Source organism: Lutra lutra, chromosome 1 (assembly GCF_902655055.1).
Source record: "Lutra lutra chromosome 1, mLutLut1.2, whole genome shotgun sequence".
NCBI lineage: Eukaryota > Metazoa > Chordata > Mammalia > Carnivora > Mustelidae > Lutra > Lutra lutra.
In genome coordinates, this window is record NC_062278.1 from 138974036 (window position 1) to 138993087 (window position 19052).

A 19052-nucleotide genomic window follows, 5' to 3' on the forward strand; every position below is an offset into this window, starting at 1 on the left:
TGAATCATGTTGAGTGGACCTGAGCGTGCAAAGGTTTGTATGGGTATAGTTTTCATTTCTCTCAGGCAGATACTTTGGTATAGGTTTGAGGGCATTATGGTAAATTTATGGTTAACTTTCAAAAACATCTTTTTTTAAGTTGTGGTAAAATACACATCAATAAAATGTACCATCTTAACCATTTTTAAATGAATCATTCATTAGCATTAAGAAACTCATGTTGTTGGGGCACCTGGGTGCCACCTGGGTGGCTCAGTCAGATAATCATCTGACTTTGGCTCAGGTCATGATCTCTGAGTCCTAGCTCAGGTCATGATCTCTGCCTTCAGAGGGGGAATCTCCCTGTCCTTCTGCCCCTCCCCACTTGTGCTCTCTCTCACTCTCAAATAAATAAAATCTTTTAAAAAAGAAGAAAGAAGAGACACTCATATTGCGGTGCAGCTCTCACTAACGACCACCATCTACGAACTCATATCATCTTCCCATACTGAAACTTTATATCCATTAAACAATAATTCTCATTCCTCCTTATCCTCAACTCCTGGCAGCCATCATAGTCTACTGAATTTTCTGTGATCTGTCTATGCTAGGCATCTCAGACAAGTGGAGCCATACAGTGTTTGTTCTTTTGTGACTGGCTTATTTTACCTAACACACTGCCCTCAGGGTTCATCCATATTGAACCATGTGTCAGAATTACTTTTCATTTTTAAGGCTGAATAGTATTCCCTTCTGTTATATACTACAGTTTGTTTATCCATTCTCTGTCAGTGGACACTTGGGTTACTTCTGCGTTTTAGTTATTACAAATAATGGTTTTGTGAACTTGAGTGTGAAGTTAAATATTTAAGTTCCTACTTTCAATTCTTTGGGGTATATACCCAGAAGTGGAATTGCTGGATCATATGGTAATTCTATTTTTAATATTTTGAGGAACTGTCATACTGTTTTTCATAGTGCCCGGCCAATTTTCCTTTCCACCAACAATGCACGAAAGTTCCTGTTTCTCTACATCCCCACTAGCACTTGTTCTTTTCAGTGTTTTTGTTAATAGCCATCCTGATGAGTATGGGGGGATATCTCATGGTGGTTGTGGTTTGCATTTTCCTAGGGATTAGTGATTTTGAGTATCTTTTCATGTACTTATTGACCATTTGTATGTTTTTAGAGAAATGTCTGTTCAAGTCTTTTGCCCATTTTTTCTATTAGGTTGTTTATTCTTTTGTTGTTGAGTTGTAGTAGTTCTTTATATAATCTGGATATTAACCTCTTACCAGGTATTTGGGAGGGTTTTTTTGTTGTTGTTGTTTTGTTTTAAGATTTTATTTATTTATTTATTAAGAGAGAGAGAGAGAGATCACAAGTAGGTAGAGAGGCAGGCAGAGAGAGGGTAGAAGCAGGCTCCTTGCCGAGCACAGAGCCCGATGCAGGGGCTCCATCCCAGGACCGTGGGGTCATGACCTGAGCTGAAGGCAGAGGCTTAACCCACTGAGCCACCCAGGTTCCCTGGTTGTGGTTTTTTTTTTTTAATTCTGTGGTTTGCATTTTCACTCTATTAATTGTGTTCTTTGATGCACAGAAGTTTTTTATTTTGATTAAATCCAGTTTTTTTTCCTTTTGTTGCATGTGTTTTTGGTGTCCTCTCAAGAAATTATTGCCAAATTCAATGTCATGAAGCTTTTCTTCTGTTTTCTTTTAAGAGTTCTATAGTTTAGGTTTTACGTTTAAGTCTTTGATCCATTCGGAGGTAATTTTTGTATGTAGTGTGAGGCAAGGGTTGAACAGCTTCATTCTTTTGCAGGTGAATATCCAGTTTTTCTAGTGTCATTTGTTGAAAAAAACTGTTCTTTCCCCATTGAATGATTTTGGCAAAAATCATCTGATTTTTTTTTTTTTAAGATTTTATTTGACAGAGGGAGAGATAGCCAGAGAGGGAACACAAGCAGGGGGAGTGGGAGTGGGAGAAGCAGGCTTCCCACTGAACATGGAGCCTGATGGTGGGGCTCGATCCCAGAACCCTGGGATCACACATGAGCCAAAGGCAGCTGCTTAATGACTGAGCCTCCGAAGTGCCTCAGAAATTATTTGAATTTTATTTGAGGGTTTATTTTTGGACTCTTTATTCTATTCCATCAGTCTGGTTTAAGAAACCACCAAACTCTTTTCTATGGGGCTACTATTTTACATCCCTTCCAATATTGTTTGAAGATTCCCATTTCTCCACATCCTTGTCAACATTTTTTATTGTCTGCTCTTTTGATTACAGTCATCCTTGAGGATATGAAGTTGTATCTCATAATGGTTTTGGTGTTGACTTAAACATTCTACTTTGGTTTAACCCAGAGCAGAGAGGTAGTAAAGTAGAGTGAGGACCTCCACACACAACCACAGGACCACAGATACCTGCCTGAATATACCCAGTGCTTCTGCAGGGTAGACTGAAAAAGTTCAGGCAGATCTTAGAGTCTCAGTTTTCTCTTCTGAATAATGGGAATAATTAATACCTTCCTCATACAGAATGAGATAAGAACAAGTGTTCAAGTGCATTTCTCATTGTGGGTACTTAATAAATGTTGGATTCTATAGTTTTACTCCATAAATCCCTTCAGTGTGTTCTTGGCTGTGGGACATCCCTGTCACTGATTTCAGTTTTCCAGCAAATAGGGCTTCCCAGTATTTTAAGCATGACTGAATCCTTCTAGTCAGCTTGGCTGTCTTTCTCTTGTTCCTCTGGATGTCACCCAAATATCTTCACACCCATCTCATTGCCACCGAGTGAACTGTAAGCACCCTACTCGCTTGTCTGTCTGTCTGAGTCATGATCGCTTGTTTATCCAGTTGAGCTTCCTTCTCCTCCTCCGTCCCGGCTTCTGCAGACTGCGGCGGAGGCCGTTGCATTCTTTTGCCATGTAACCCTGGATTCTACTGGGGCAAAACCATTTATATCCTGGGCCTGTTGAAGCAATCCAGTGGCCTTTCCTTCTTGGTTCTGCCACGTCTGCAGAGACTTGCTCTTGGGGGAGATGAAGTCATCTGGGCAGCATTCCCCTCCTTGTGCCCGCGTTGCTAGCTGCTGCGGTAATTGGCTTGGCGGCACGATCCCTAAAAGGTTGTCCTTCAGCTGGTACTTAGTTAAAGCCGCAAGGCCAATCCCCATGGGAGTTCCCGTAGCTAGCAGCTGTCTTGCCTAATTAAGGAGAGACAGGGGAAAGGTGTTTTGAAGGAAAACTCTTATCTGGAAGAACAGTGGCTGGGCCTGCACATCTGGAAAGGAGATATAAAGGCCAAGGCAAAGGGCATGGGGCGGTAGCTTGGAACACATGGCAGAAAGTGCTTTGCTGGCAGTCAAGGATAATGGCATTGAATGTTTCCTAAAGGACTTACTATGTCCTCTTTAGTAAACTGGGCAAGAAGTCCCACACGTATTAAAATTTTTGTGCGCTGAGGTTTCCATGTTTCCCATGGTGCATGTACATGTGTAGGAAGTGCTTTGTATATCCTGCCCCACCCAGCCACCTCCAAAAAATCCTGAAACAACTGAGCCAAGCTCAAGGAATTTCCAGGTATCTCGGAGGGGTATAACTTGAACCACTTAGAACCACTTAGAAAATGTTGGGACTATTCTAGGCATAAGCTGTAAGGGTCTACAGCAAAGACTTGGGTTTTGGAGGGGGGTAGATTCCTTTTAAACTCTAGTGCAGTGATGTCCAATGGAAATATACTACGAACCACATATATAACTGAACATTTTCTACTAGCCACGTGTATTAGTTTACTAGCACTGCTATAACAAATTATCACCAACAAGGTGGGTTAAAGCAACAGAAACTTCCCTCGTTCACAGTTTTGGATGCCGGTGGTCTAAAATCAAGGTGTCAGCAGGCCACATACCCTCCAGAGGCTCTGGGAAGAATCCTTTTGTGCCTCCTGGCAGTCCTTGGCATTCCTTGGTGTGTAGATGTATCACTCCAAGGAATGAGTCTTTGCCTCTGGCTTCACATGGCCTGTGTATCTATGATCTCCCTCTCCTTTTTTTTTTTTTTTTTTAATGAAAGCACCACTTACTGGTTTCAGGGCCCTAAGTCCAGGATAATTTCATCTCAACATCCTTAAGTAATCATACCTGCAGAAATCATCTATTTTCAAATAAGATCCCATGTGGGGCTCCAAGGGGACGTGCACTTAGGGGGACATTGTTCAACCCACTCCAACACATTGAAAAAGGAGAGAGAAAAATCAACCATTAAATTTGATTAATTGTAGTATATTCTTTAACTTACTACTCCACAAGATCACTGTAACATGTAATCAACAGAAAATAATTCTTAATGAGGTATTTTAACATTCTTCTTTTGCTTTTAACACTATGTCTTTGAAATCCAGTATTTACTTTACGCTCACGAGGCATTCCCAACTTGGACCTGCTACCTTTTGAAGACTGAACCCCCACTTGTGGCTGCCTTCCACATCCTGGCCGGCACAGTTGCAGGGCTATGGGGCTGACAAAACGTTTAGACTTCTCAGTGTTTTTCCTGTGTTTTCTTCCTCTCTCCTTTGCTGTCTCTGTCCTTTTATTTTCCTGTTAGTTTTCAGGGAATTTTCTATTTATTTGGAAAAAGTCTCGTTTGTTCTGAACAAAAGACATGAAAGTCTACTTTGTGAAAGCTGCTGGGATCCCAGGACTCAGTGGGGGAAGCAAAGTGAGCCAGTTCTGAAAGAAAAAGTCCTTTATTCAGTTACATTTGTGAGTGTTTATTGTTGAATTCATTAAGCACTTCTGTCACAAGTAGCTTAAATAAGTGTGGTTAATATTTGGGATGTAACATTTTTTATTAGTAAGGGCAATACAAGACTTTATTCTTCCAAAATCTCTCTGCCATGAGATCTGTGACCCATTTTCAGCCCTCCATGAACACGGCCATTCTTCCCTGTCATGTTAAGACAAGAAGGGGAATAAAGTTTTCTTTCTGGGCTGATTACTCTAAGTCTGTTGCAATAGTGAAGTTAAGATTTATATCTTTAAAAATCTATATTGTCTTCTTTAAGAATTGCAGGCTTGTTACTTTTTGGCTTGAACCTCAGGAAAGGCTTTTATGAGCAACCCCACGGGGAGAAAAGTTTTGGATCCTTGAATTCTTAAATGTGGTTTGTGATAAGGATGTGTGGTTTCTGCCCTTCCTCCCCCACAACTGATTTATACCAAGCCTCTTTTATTGTCGTTGGAATTTTTCTGGAATTATGATTTCCCCTCAGATGAATTAATGTTAAAGAAAATTAGCAAGCAGCCCATGAATATGCACTTTAGAGAAGAATATAAAGTACAATGTGAATATTCCTTTTCCTTCCCCAGTTTTGCCCCCCATAAGTATGAATCTATCTGGTTTCTTTGTGTATCCAAATAATACATGTTTAGATTGCTTATTCACTAACTTTTTTAAAAAAAGAGATATTGCTTTGAATTATTCTATAGTTTGGTTTTTCAGCCTTTTACTAGGACCTAGAGAGGTTCCAAGTCTGCACAGTTAGCTGTATGAGTAAAGGCGGCATAATAGTCTGTGGTACCCATCTACATAGCTTTTTTTTTTTTTTTTTTTTTTTTTTAAATCAGAGAGAGAGAGCACAAGCAGGGGGAGCAGCAGGCTTCCTGAGGCGGGGACTCAATCCTGGACCTTAGGATCTTGACCTGAGCCGAAGGCAGCTGCTTAACCGGCTGAGCCATCCAGGTGTCCCCCAATCTTACATAACTTAGTAAATTCTTTCCTCGTTGATCAGATTTTACCTGACATATATATTTCTTTTGCTCTAATAAATGGTATACGAATATCATTGAGTGCATGTCAGTATGTCTGTAGGAGAGCTTCCAAGTAGTGCCCTTCAGTCAAAGGGCATGAACGTGGCAGTGTCTCTTCCCACACAGGGTATATGAGGCTGTGTGTTTCCTCACATCTTGGTCAACTTTAGATACCAGTGTCGACCTTTTATTTATTTATTTTTGCCAGTTTAATTAGTCTGAGGAAATATGCCACAGGGCTTTTAATTTTTCATTGCTCCAATACTAGTTACTTGGACGATTTTGTTGGTTTATTTGCCTTTAGCATTTATTTTTCTTGGAATCCTGGATTTGCGAATTTTTTCAATTAGACTGTGCCTTTTTCTTATTGTTTTATAGATGATCTTGATATATTCTGAATATTAATACTTTGTTACATATGTTATAAGTAATGATTATGGAACTTACAGATTAATTTAAGGAGAACTGTTAGGTTTACAATATGGTGCTTCCTATCATGAATACTGCATATTTCCTTGTTGCAGTAAAGAAGTTCATCCAATCTTTAGTAGAAAGTTGTAGTTTTCTGTATATAGATCTTACTCATCTCCTTGAAGATTGGTCCCTAAGTATTTGATGGCTTTTGCTATTAGGGTTTTTTTTCCCATTACAGTTTCTAGGAGTTTATTGCTGAGAAAGAGAAAAGTTCCTGAGTTTTATATGTTGATCCTATTATCCAGCTGATTTATTTATTTCTTTATAAGTTATGATAATCTCTAAAGATTGTATGCCAATTTTTATAGTTTTGTGTACTTCCAGGACAATATATATTTTTAAAAGACTTTATTTATTTGACATAGAGAGATCACAAGTAGGCAGAGAGGCAGGCAGAGAGAGCGAGGGAAGCAGGTTCCCTGCTGAGCAGAGAGCCCATCGAGGGGCTGGATCCCAGGACCCCGAGACCATGACCTGAGCCAAAGGCAGATGCCCAACCCACTGAGCCACCCACGTACTGCACCCTCTTCCAGGGCAGTACTGAACAGTGGTTGATTGAGGGCTTCCTTGTTTTGGTAACTTTAATAGGAATGAGGTGTCTCTCTGTTTAGTATAATGTTTATTTTCAAGTTAAGATTATTTTCTTCTATGACAAATTTGCTATTTTTAAAATCAAATTGATATTGAATTTTATGAAAATTATGAATTTTATGAATTTTATGATATTGAATTTTATGAATTTTATGAATTTAAAGCTTTTTTGGAATCAGTTGTAATTATTTTTTCTTAATTTGTTAATTGATTAATTTGTTTGAAAGGACTATCTTTGCATTCTTTTTTTTTTTTTTAAGATTTTATTTATTTATTTGACAGAGAGATCACAAGTAGATGGAGAGGCAGGCAGAGAGAGAGAGAGAGAGAGAGAGGGAAGCAGGCTCCCTGCTGAGCAGAGAGCCCGATGCGGGACTCGATCCCAGGACCCTGAGATCATGACCTGAGCCGAAGGCAGCGGCTTAACCCACTGAGCCACCCAGGCGCCCCCTATCTTTGCATTCTTTATTAAACTTTACTTGGTTATGTGCTAAAATGCATGATTTTAATTGTGTACTATTGTATTTAATTTACAGATATTTTATGTCAGTTTTTTGTGTGTGTGAGATTGGGCTAGTGACTTTTTTGGTGTTTTTTGCTCTCTCTCTGTTTTTGTGTCAGGGTTATACTGGATTCATAGAATGACGTGAGTTTTTCATCTTTTTCTAATGTTCTGAAACAATTTACAATAAAAGGAATAGTGTGGTCCCTGGCTGTCCAGTATGGTAGCCACTAGCCAGAGATGACCATTGAGCACCTGAAACAGGACTAGTCTGAATTGAAATGTGAGGTCATATATGCCTTGGGTTTTGAAGACTTAGCATAAAAAATATGTAAATTGTTTTATTAATTATGTTTTTATTCTGATTCCATGTTAAAGTGGTAATATTTGGGTGTATTATGTTAAATAATCTTATTATTTACTTTTCTTTTTTTACTTTTTAAAATGTGGCTACTGGAAAATTAAAAATTTTACTTATTTACCTATTTATTTTTAAAGATCTTATTTATTTGTCAGAGAGAGAGAAGAGAGAGAGATGGGTAGAGGGAGAAGTAGGCTCTCCGTTGAGCAAGGAGTCTGACAGGGGACTCAATCCTAGAACCCTGGGATCATGACCTGCGCCAAAGGCAGACACCCAACTGACTGAGCCACCCAGGTGTCCCGAAAATTAACATTATATTTATTTTGGCTAGCTCTTGAAAGTTAACTGGAACTTACCTATAAAACCATCTGATCTTGAGACTTTTTTATATCTCTGACGACCTTTTCATTATCTTCTAGGGTTGTCAGAAAACTTTACTACCTATTAAATGAGGTTTGATAATTTCTGTTTTCCTAAGTAGTCACTTGTTTCATCTGGTTTTTCATAATTATTGATATAAAGTTCTACAGAGTACTTATTTTATTTTATTTTTTATTTTTTTAGATTTTATTTATTTATTTGACAGATTGACAGAGATCACAAGTAGGCAGAGAGGCAGGCAGCGGGGGGGGGGGGGGGGGGGGGGTGGGGGTTGGGGGAAGCAGGCTCCCTGCTGAGCAGAGAGCCCGGCGGGGCTCGATCCCAGGACCCAGGAATCATGACCTGAGCCAAAGGCAGAGTCTTTAACCCACTGAGCCACCCAGGTGCCCCCAGAGTACTTATTTTAGTTATAAATCTGTAGTTTTTATCTCCTTTCTCACTCTTATTTTTTCTCTGCCTTCATTAGAGTGTCAAGAGTTTGTTTATTTTAATGGTCTTTTCAAAAATCAACAATTTATTATACTCGTTAGGTATATGATATTGTTTGTTGATTTCCCTAAATTTTTTTTTTACATTAGTTCCTTTTGTCAATTTTTCTTGAGTTTATTTTGTTACTCTTTTTCTAGATTATTGAGTTGAATGAATAGTTTGTTTATTTTTAATCTTTGTGTTTTCCCCATAAATGCATTTAAGGGTATTTGTTTTCACTTAAGTGTTGCCTTGATCATTTCTCATAGATTTTGATATATTGTGTTCTTTTTTTTTTTTTTAATTGTGTTCTTGCTAGGTGATTATATATATAGAACCTGGCCATCTCTTTCTCTTTACTTCTGTTAAAATAAATTGTCCACCAAGATCACCCAGTAAGCCTTTGAATGACTTCCCACTGCTCTTACCTGTAGTGGAAATGGAGCCAATTTATTCTTTGAGGAGCATAACTTTTTATGTAATTCATAAGCTCTCTAGTCTTTTGTTTAGTAAGAGCTATAGCCTCTTGCCTAATGATTGGGACCAGTATCCTCAAACTACTTCCATTGGTTGCAAACTCTTCAAGTCCTTGCTTTAAAGTACTAACTGTCATAGTTCATCATGACCTCACCATTCACCTTAACAGAGTTCTCCTTGCATGTTATCATTATCAGAGCCACCATAATCTTTATTACTACTTCCATTAATTCAGAATCTGCCTCCATTAATTGCTTAATGCCCCCAACAGTCCTGTGAGATAGGTATTTTAAAATCTACTTTATAGACTGGGAAGCTTGGAGGGGTTAGTGATTCACCTAGGTTCACATAGTAAGTGTTGCAGCTAAGATTTGAAACTGTATTTCTATAGTTCCCAAGTCCTTTCCTCTTGATCATGGCACTGATGCTGTCTGCTGTCACCTGGAGCTCTTCTACCGACCTCAACCTAAGCTGAAACATTTTGCCGACCCACCTTTTGCCTGCGTTCCTTCACCTGTTGCTGCTGTGAGTTGGAAGAGGGCAGGATGTTGAGGGGCTGTGGAGAAAGATTTAAGAGCCCTTGCAGGAGTGCGTAGTGAGAATGTTTTCTCAGAGTTTCCTGGCAGTCTCTTTTGTGATGGCGAATAGTCTCAAACTTCACGTCTTTCCCCTGGCCCATTTTCTCTATCTCCGGCCTCTTTGCTCCTCCACAGGCTGAGAAAGGCAGTATAGCCTGAAAGAATGTTCTAGTTCATAGGTTTTGCTGCTGGAAGATCTTGTCTCTTTCCACACGACTATTTGGGAAGATTTCCAGGAATCCATTTACTGAGCAGAGCTTCAAGAGGAATTGGTATGCATCACTTATTTGATTCAGTCCCAGAGTATTATTATCTCTTCTAGGCTAGTGGTTCTCAACCTTTCGCTTTTAATTTAGGTTTAATTTTTTTTTTTTTTTTTTTTTTTTTTGGGTCAGAGAGAGTGAGCACAGGTAGACAGAGTGGCAGGCAGAGGCAGAGGGAGAAGCAGGCTTCCTGCTGAGTAAGGAGCCCGATGCGGGACTCGATCCCAGAATTCTGGGATCATGACCTGAGCCGAAGGCAGCCGCCCAACCAACTGAGCCACCCAGGAGTCCCGATTTAGGTTTAATTTTTAATATAAATACCATGACTAAAAAAAGCAAGGGACAAGCAGAGATCTCTAAATGACAGGCTCAAAAAAAAGGGGGGGGGGAGTAATTCTGCAATGTATTTGTTTATAGTGATAATTTTAGAATTTTAAACTATACATGTTCTTTTATCCCCTTCATAAAAATCCTAGAAAATTCTGACACAGAGAAGGTATTAACTTCTCTCTTTTCTCCTCTGTCACCCAGCTTCAGGAGAGTACCACTGGTCTCAAATTCCATAAAAATGTTTTGGAGAAAGCAGGCACCTATATATTTAACTATACATGAGGTGAGGGGCAAGAAGTATGTTCCAAAACACACACATGCTGTTCTTCTTCAGAAATGAACTGTTCTTCCCCCCTCCTTTCATCCCATGTGACGGGTCCCTCATCTGTATAAGTCTTCCTGACATGTTCCAATTAGTGTGTGTGAGTGTGTGTGTTTAAGATTCTATTTTTGGTAATCTCCACATCCAAGGTGGGGCTTGAATTCACAACCCCGAGATCTTGGGTCGCATGCTCCACCAACTGAGCCAGCCATGCACTCCAAGTGTGTGTGTTTTTTCATGAGTCCATTACTAGTAACCCTTCCGTTTAGATCAGAGATGCTCAGCTTTGTCTACACATTGGCATCACCAGCTTAAGAAAAATGCTGATGCCTGGTATCTATCCACAGAGATCGTGAGTTAATTATTTTGCAGTCAGATGTGGGTATCAGGCTTAATGGAGCTCCCCAGTAATTTTAATATTAATTCCAATATGCCTCTAAGGTTAAGAACTGCTTAACAGACTAAGCAAGCCAGGCACCCCTAGATTTTTATTTCTGCAGAAATTTGTTGTGTCCGCGGTATCTGCTCCTATGATGGACATGTAGTAGGGGCTCAGTTAGTGTTTGCAGAATGAATAAATAGTGCGAGAGAGAGTAGGAAAGGTTCACATTCTGTCTATGCTTTTTCCTCTGCATTCTTCCCACCCCCTCCAAATACAGAGAAAACACTCCCTGTTAGCACCGTCTTCTGAGGTAATCCATTCCTAACACAGTGTTAGGTGAAAAGCTATGGTATGAACCCATGGACTTCAACCCCAAGCACGATATGGAGAAATTTCTTACCTGTAGACTCAAACCTTTGAACCAAAAAGTGGTATTTTGTTGAGGTTGATGGCCTGTATAGAGGCCCGTGTAGAGGCCCACATGCTTTCGGGTTGATTCGGAACAAGTTGGCTTCTCAAGCTTCCTTGGAAGGAGGAATTTCATCTCACTGGGTCACGGTCTCTCTGAGAATCTGGAGTTACAAATACTGGCTGTGGGTGGTGTTATTCTGGTCCATACAGAATTCCTACCAGTTGTCCTGCCTGCCCGTGGAAAACCTGCCAAAGGAGGGGACTTAGGCTGTGGTTGCTGATGTGCCCAGATGGCAAAGGCGATCACGTTTGTCAGAAGCTAATGCGGTTACCTAGGTGAATGAGGACAGATTCCCAGATTACATAATTCCTTGGGGTTTTGAACTGAATTTATTACCCACCTGACTCCTAGCCTTAAAGCTAATCTTGGGCCTTAGTAAGTGTTGAAACTCTTAACTAGACAACTTGGCATCTTTTTGGTAATTCCAGGGGAATCTTGTGTTCTTTTGGTGGGCCTTGGTTAAGGTATTGGAATTCTTTTCCATCTAGATATTAAAGAGATTTATAAATTCAGGAAAGTATGAATAATGAATGTGCTTCCCTGTGTAACAGAATATGTATTTGATCCTGGAGTGGAGGTAAAAATGTAAGGAAATAGGATGATTTGCTCCTGTAAGTTAGTGACAGAAAAATGAATGCCTCTGTGAGTAATGCCAAAGGAAAAGAGAAAGTGGGGAGGCTTTCTACACTAGGAAAGGAAAAAAAATAAAAGAAATGAGTTTGAAAACATCTGGCCTTGTGTCTTTGTGTTCTCTTCCTATACCCGTTTCAAGCCCAGAGGATCCTGTTTGGGAAAGGAGACGATGGGTCGTGTAACCAAGCTGAAGTACTGCTAATTGCCTATGAGACCTTGTAGGATTCCTCCTACTTCCAACTCAGCTCTTTCCTTTGCTCACTGTGCTCTATGCATGCTGGTCTTTGCCGTTTGTTGAGCGAGCCAAACACTCTTGGCTCTGCCCTGCCTGTTCCCTCGTGTGGGATGTTCTTCTACCATATATCTAATGGTTAACTCCCTCTGCTCCTTCAAGTCTTTGCTTTATTGCCACTTTCTTTCTTTTTTTTTTTTTTAATTAATTTATTTATTTATTTGACAGACAGAGATCACAAGGAGTCGGAGAGGCAGGCAGAGAGAGAGGAGGAAGCAGGCTCCCTGCCAAGCAGAGAGCCCGATGCGGGGCTTGATCCCAGGACCCTGAGATCATGACCTGAGCTGAAGGCAGAGGCTTTTAACCCACTGAGCCACCTAGGTGCCCCTATTGCCACTTTCTTAAAAAGGGCTACTTAAGGGGCGCCTGGGTGGCTCAGTGGGTTAAAGCCTCTGCTTTCGGCTCGGGTGGTGATCCCGGGGTCCTGGGATCGAGCCCCGCATCAGGTTCTCTGCTCAGCAGGGAGCCTGCTTCCCCCTCTCTCTCTGCCTGCCTCTCTGCCTACTTGTGATCTCTGTCTGTCAAATACAAAATCAAATAAAATCTTTAAAAAAAAAAAAAGCCTACTTAAAATTTCAGATTCTGCCCTACCCTTCCCCAAGCTTCCTTTCCCCATCACTTCTTCTTTCTTTCCATAGTGCTGTCACTTTCTAATATACTGTATAATTTGTTAATTTGTGTTGCCTGTTTGCCTCATTCTCACTATCCCAAGGACAGGATCTTTATTCATTCCCTTTCCATACCTAGCAAAAGTACCTGGCACGGAGTAGCCCTTCAAGACATACTGTCGAATGAATGACTCAGTATGCATCGTAGTTCTTTGGCTTGGAAATTAGTTCTGCAAACTCAAAAAGGTTTTGGGCCATTGCTGTTGCTCCTTCTAGGTTTGGTCTGCTGTATGTAATTAATTTGTTGGGACTATTATCATCATCTTTCCTTCTCTAGCCAAAGGCTTTTTTGGAAGGGGCAGTAGGATCAGACCAACTGCTTAGAAAAGCCAGAGGCTGTGTGAGACCCTTGAAGTAGATATTCCACTGCTAGGAGAGGAGTCCCCAAGGCGAGTGGTTTCCTCCATCCCTACAAAGACTATAGGCATGCATGTAAGTTCTCATGAGAGTCCTTCTCAAAAACATGGCCCTTGAGAACTTTCCAATCTCTGAAGAAGTGGATGGCTCATTATAGGGAATTTCAAGGTCCAGTTCAGCTTAATAACGAGCACTATGGTTAACCTTCAGGTCCTGATGCCTTGGCCAAGCAGAAGAGGGTCGCTTGAGCTACTCACGGGGGCTTGTGCTACCAAGTTGCTGTTTTTGGTCTTGCCTTCTCTGTCCTCATTGGGTTAACATGTGAGAAGCAGTCAGGTTGGGCTTGCCAAGGATTCATAGGGTCCAGCTTATCTTCAGAAGCATAGGGAACTTATCTTCAGAAGCATGTTTTCCTTTCACCTTGGCCTTCTTGCCTTGCCAGATATTTATTCTTTCTTTCCTTACTCTCTGAGACATACACACTTCAGAAACCGTCCTTATCTTGGAGAATTTTCTGTATGAAGTTGAGGTAGCAGCTGTTCTGTCATTTTCTGCACATCAGACTTCTACCAGCTTCAGCCATCTGCTACAGGGTTTGGGGGTTTGGGGGCTGCGGGGGTGGGAAGCAGGGAGAAAAGACCTGTGATCAGAGATCTAACACAAAGCCCAAGCACAAAAATCTGTGCGATTTGTTTTGTTAGAACAGTGCTATTCCGGAGAAGAAGAATGTGAACCGCATATGTAATTTTAAATGTTCCAGTAGCCACATTTAAAAAGTAGAAAAGAAACCAGTCAAATGAATTTTCCTATTTTTTATTTAACTCCATGCATCTAAAATACTACATGTAACCAATGTGAAACATGGGTCAAACATGTCACCAGTGTGAAAAGAATTGAGAAGTTTTTACATTAGTCTTCTAAATCTGGTATATATTTTATATCTGCAGCACATTTCAGATTGGACTAGCTATATTTCTTTTTCTTTCTTTTTTTTTTGAAGATTTTTATTTATTTATCAGAGCACAAACGCAGGTAGAGAGGCAGTCAGAGGCAGAGAGAGGAAACAGGCTCCCCGCTGAGCAAGGAGCCCCATGCTGGACTCAATCCCACAACCCTGAGATCACGACCTGAGCCGAAGGCAGTGGCTTAACCGACTGAGCCAACCAGGTGTCCCAAGGACTAGCTATATTTCAAGGGCTCAACAGCCACCTGTGGCTAGTGGCTACCATATTGGACAGTGTACACGGAAGGCTCTCACCCACAGTCAGCTGTGTTACATTTTATTTTTATGATTGAAAATTGTTGACATCTTTCTATCCTTGTCCTCCACTTTACACCCAACACTCCACAAAAAGGCTAAATCATAAATCATATTCACTGATCTCAAAGATGGTAGGGAAATGTGAAGCGTAAGGAAGATTTCTAGTAAGGGTTGCTAAAATATTAAATACTGGTATTCTGGTACAAGGAACCTGAGAAGTATCAAGATGGAAACCCCTGACTGCACAGTGAAGCCCTCTCCATCATGTAGCTGGGAGCCTACAAAAGACTTGGAGGAGCTAGCAAATGTGGCCTTGAGCTGGGTGTGTCCCTCCTCGTTTCCTTGAGGTTGATAACTTCCTCAGTTTTGTGGATTTCCTTCCCCGAGTCCATGGGGCAGAGTTGTAGCTGGAGCCTTCAAGTATGCAAGGCTCAGTCATGGCGGAGGCCCCAGCTGGGTTCCAAGGACCTCTGGACAGTCTGGCTTGTTGTCTTGGCCAGCTTTATGGATGCGCTTTCTCAGAACTGACCACTTCATGGACATTTGCTTGGGGGCAGTGGTATCAAAGGGCATGCGTCTGCTGTCTGAGCTGCAGTTCTCAATTCCAGCTAGCAGAAAGGAAACCAGCCAAGACATTAAAATCCAAAATGTCTAGATCAAACAGCCTCTTTGCCTTTTTCTATTTTTATTTTTTGTGCATATGTAGGAAATTTTGAAGTCAGGAGTGGGGAGGGTAGCTGTCCTATAACTAGTGGGTATTGATCTCACGGAAAGCATTGAGTCCATTGCTGCCTGTTAAACAATTTTTATGTCTGTTCCTTTTTTAGGCCGAGGAGTCTTGTAAATGTAATGGCTGGAAAAATCCCAACCCTTCTCCTACTCCCCCCAGAGCTGACCTGCAGCAAATCATTGTCAGTCTAACAGAATCCTGCCGGAGTTGTAGCCATGCACTAGGTGAGTTCCTAAATATCTTCAAGGGAACTGTAACGATGTCACTGTTGCCTGAAAGTTCTAACTTACTGAATTTCGTGGGTTAGCCTTACTTGCATGCTGTTTGCCTCTGGGTAACCACAGAGTCTGTTTAGTCTCCGGAATTTGTGTGACAAGCCCTGTGCTGTTAGCACTGCCTTCTTACCATCTCTTCCCGTTTTCCCCGGAGAGCTGGATTCTACTGGGGGATTGCCAGATAAGATGAAATGTGACAACTGAGCTAGCTGGTATAAAGTGTGCCAGGTCCTGATTCATTCTGATCAGGGCCTGAGGGTCTTTGATCTCTAGGATAGAAAGCTCGACCAGCTGTTTTTTTGTCTAATTGTTACTACTACTACTACTACTACTACTACTACTACTACTGTTATTATTATTATTATTTTCTGATTGTCTGAACTTTCTGAAAGTGCTTCATTGTATCCTTGTATTCTTTAGTTTCCTGCTTCTGATAGTTCTCTCTCTTCCTCAGGGTTGTGTTTGGTGAATGTTTACTTGTGTTTTCCCTTTCAACCTTCTTATCTATCCTTGCAAGATAATCATTGTCAGTTTGGCAAGATAGACTCTGCCAGAGTTACTCAACAGGACTGTACTAATATGTTCTTGTCCTGATACGAGTTTTAAGTTAAAAATTTTTAAATTGTGTTTGGTTTGGGTAGATAAAAGTTAACGGTAGTTTTCCCTAGATATTAACATTCCGATTCATACAGGATCAGCTTGGGATATTCTACTTTTCCACCTTCAGTTACCTAGTCTCCCAAAGAACGTTTCTATGTCCAGTTTACTGTCCAGGCTGCTCCTGATAGAACATTTTCACTGAAGTTGCTTCCCCCCCGCCCGGCCCCCTGACCATTTCTAAGTTGGTGCCTTCTTTTGGATGTTCTCTCTCTTTCAAGCTGCTCGGTGATATCAAATGGTTCAGTGTCAGCCTTCAAGATAGCACGGTGTCAGGCCGAGTCTGAAATTTTATTTTGTACTCAGCTGGAGAGTATTTCAGTACTTAGAGAGTAGAAAAGTAGATCATGTGATCTTCCCAGGAAGTTACTGCACTGGACTAACCTTCTGAGAAAAGATAGAGAGAACCTTGATCTCACAGAAGAAATAAACACACCAATAATTACAGCATTATAATAACTGGCATCTAAAATAATGTAAGTTCTGATTTTTGAAACAGCCGGTGCAAAGGAAGAATTCCAGAAGTCACAGAACACCTTTGCTTATAACCTACCTTTTTCAAAATGGATCCCTAGGCCAGTGCCCTTTAGAATTTGCCTCAGGAAATATGATGCAATATGAAGCTGGCTCAGAAACTTCTTAAGCCCTGGGCTCCAACTGTATTTGGTATTGATTGGGAAATCCGATTATCCTACATCAATTAACATTTAAAAACAGAGTTCTCTTTCTTAGCTGAGCAGATTGTCTCCATTCTGAGCATGTAAACAGACATGAATGCCCAAAGGCAGAAATGGCCTTTTACAAAGAAAAGCCAACTTTGTTCTCTTTTACATTTCTTAGCAAGCTTTGAAAACAAATACCCTTATTGGGTGATATATAATCAAGAATGGAAAAAAAAAAAAGTACATATCCTTTGACCTGGCAAATTTCTGCCAGAAATTTAACCTACCTATAAATTAAGATGTGCCCTCAAAGAACAGTTAATTACAGCCACATTAATGATATTAAAAAACTAGAAAAAACCTAAATACCCCAATGTAGGAGATAATTGCTTGAATTATGAAAATCTATATTATAAATTCAATATGGCTATTAAAAATGATATATTTCCCAATATGGAAAGGCATTCTTAACATATTATAAATGAAAAAAGCAAGTCATAAAGCTGCTTAATTGGAAGTTTTATAATTTAGGACTAAATTAAGGCTCCAACAGCCTAATTTCAGATCTTGGCTCTCCAACCAGTCACTGTCCATTGGAGCATGTTGTTCATCTGCCTGGAGCTCCATTTTCTCAGCCCTGAATCGAAGTTCATAGTATTTATCTCATAGAATTGTTGCAAGGCTTAAGTGAGATAAAACATATAAAAACTTTAGAACAGTACTTGTAAATTATGATGCATTACTCTTAGCTCTTTTTGTTAATAGTGGTGTTCCCATTACTACCAGAGTTCTTTCACTTCAGCCAACAGATAGGAATTCTGCCCAGCCTAAGTAGGAAAACAGTGTTTATAAAAAGGTACCGGGAGCTCCCAGAAGCTGAAAACAATGGGAAACCCAGTTTCAGTCTGGTCCGGGGAATCTCAGAAGCATAAATTTGTGGGCCTTCTGTCCAGGACACCCTGACGGGGTGAGGTCCATCGGCCCCTGTCCCTATGAGTATGCCATCCCTAGAGGATGGGATCTGATTGGTGTAGTATCTGTCACGTGCCCAACCCTCATTGCACCCTTAGGGAACTGCATGGAAGGTTGTCATTCCCACGCAGGCAAGCTGACTTAAGAACAGCATCATGGGGACGCCTGGGCAGCTCAGTGGGTTAAGCCTTTGCCTTCTGCTCAGGTCATGATCCCAGGCTCCTGAGATCCAGCCCTGCATTGGGCTCTCTGCTCAGCAGGGAGCCTGCTTCTGCCTCTCTCTCTGCCTGCCTCTCTGCCTACTTGTGCTCTCTGTCTGTCAAATAAATAAATAAAATCTTAAAAAAAAAAAAAAGAACAGTATCTTGAGTACAACCTCATTTTATCAGTTTAGAAAATATGACATATTTTAATATGTACTAATAGGAGCAGCTCTGGTGGGATCATGTTCAGTTGCTGACAGTGCTTTTTCTCAGGGTATTGAGGTTTATAGGTGTTTTAAAAATATTTTTCTCCCTCTCCTCCCCCCCCCATCCCTTTTCAGTCTGCTTTCTTAAAATTGAAATGTCTGTGCATTTTCAAGCTCTTGAAATTATTGGCAGAATGCCATAGTTTATTTATTGGTCTTATTATCGGGGCTGTAGAAAACCTTTTTCAGAGGTTATGCTTCCTCTCAAGCACACCCCTCCACTTTAAAAAAAACTTTTATTATGGAAAAGCTCCCACATATGTAAAGCTAGAAAGAATAGTTTAATAGGTGCCTTGTACTCATCGCGCAGCTTTAATAATTAAAATTTGCCAACATCCGGAGCTCCTGGGTGGGTCAGTGGGTTAAGAATCTGACTCTTGATTTTGGCTCAGGTCATGATCTCAGGGTCCCGGGATCAAGCACTGACTCAGGCTCTGTGCTCAGCTCTCTGTGCCAAGAGAGTCTGCTTCAGATTCTTTCTCTCTCTCTCCCTCCCCTCCTCCTTGCTTGCTTGCTTGAGCCCTCTGTCTCTCAAACAAACAAATAAATTAACTAATTAACTAACTTTAAATAAAAATTTGCCTGTTTCCCTCCCCTCACTTTTTTTTTTTTTGGCCAGAGTATTTAAATCAGGTTTCATACATATTGTCCTGTTTGTGCAGATTACTTCTTAAATATTACCAG

At 40.7% G+C, this 19052-nt stretch overlaps 1 protein-coding gene across 4 annotated transcripts in view; it reads left to right on the forward strand.

Moving 5' to 3' along the window:
• KAT2B (lysine acetyltransferase 2B) overlaps positions 1-19052 on the forward strand; it is a 102991-nt gene that overhangs the window by 16823 nt on the left and 67116 nt on the right. For all 4 annotated transcript variants that reach the window (XM_047737840.1, XM_047737822.1, XM_047737831.1 and 1 more), the window contains exon 2: positions 15431-15557. In XM_047737840.1, the coding sequence (XP_047593796.1) occupies positions 15431-15557 (127 nt within the window). The remainder of the gene's footprint in view (positions 1-15430; positions 15558-19052) is intronic.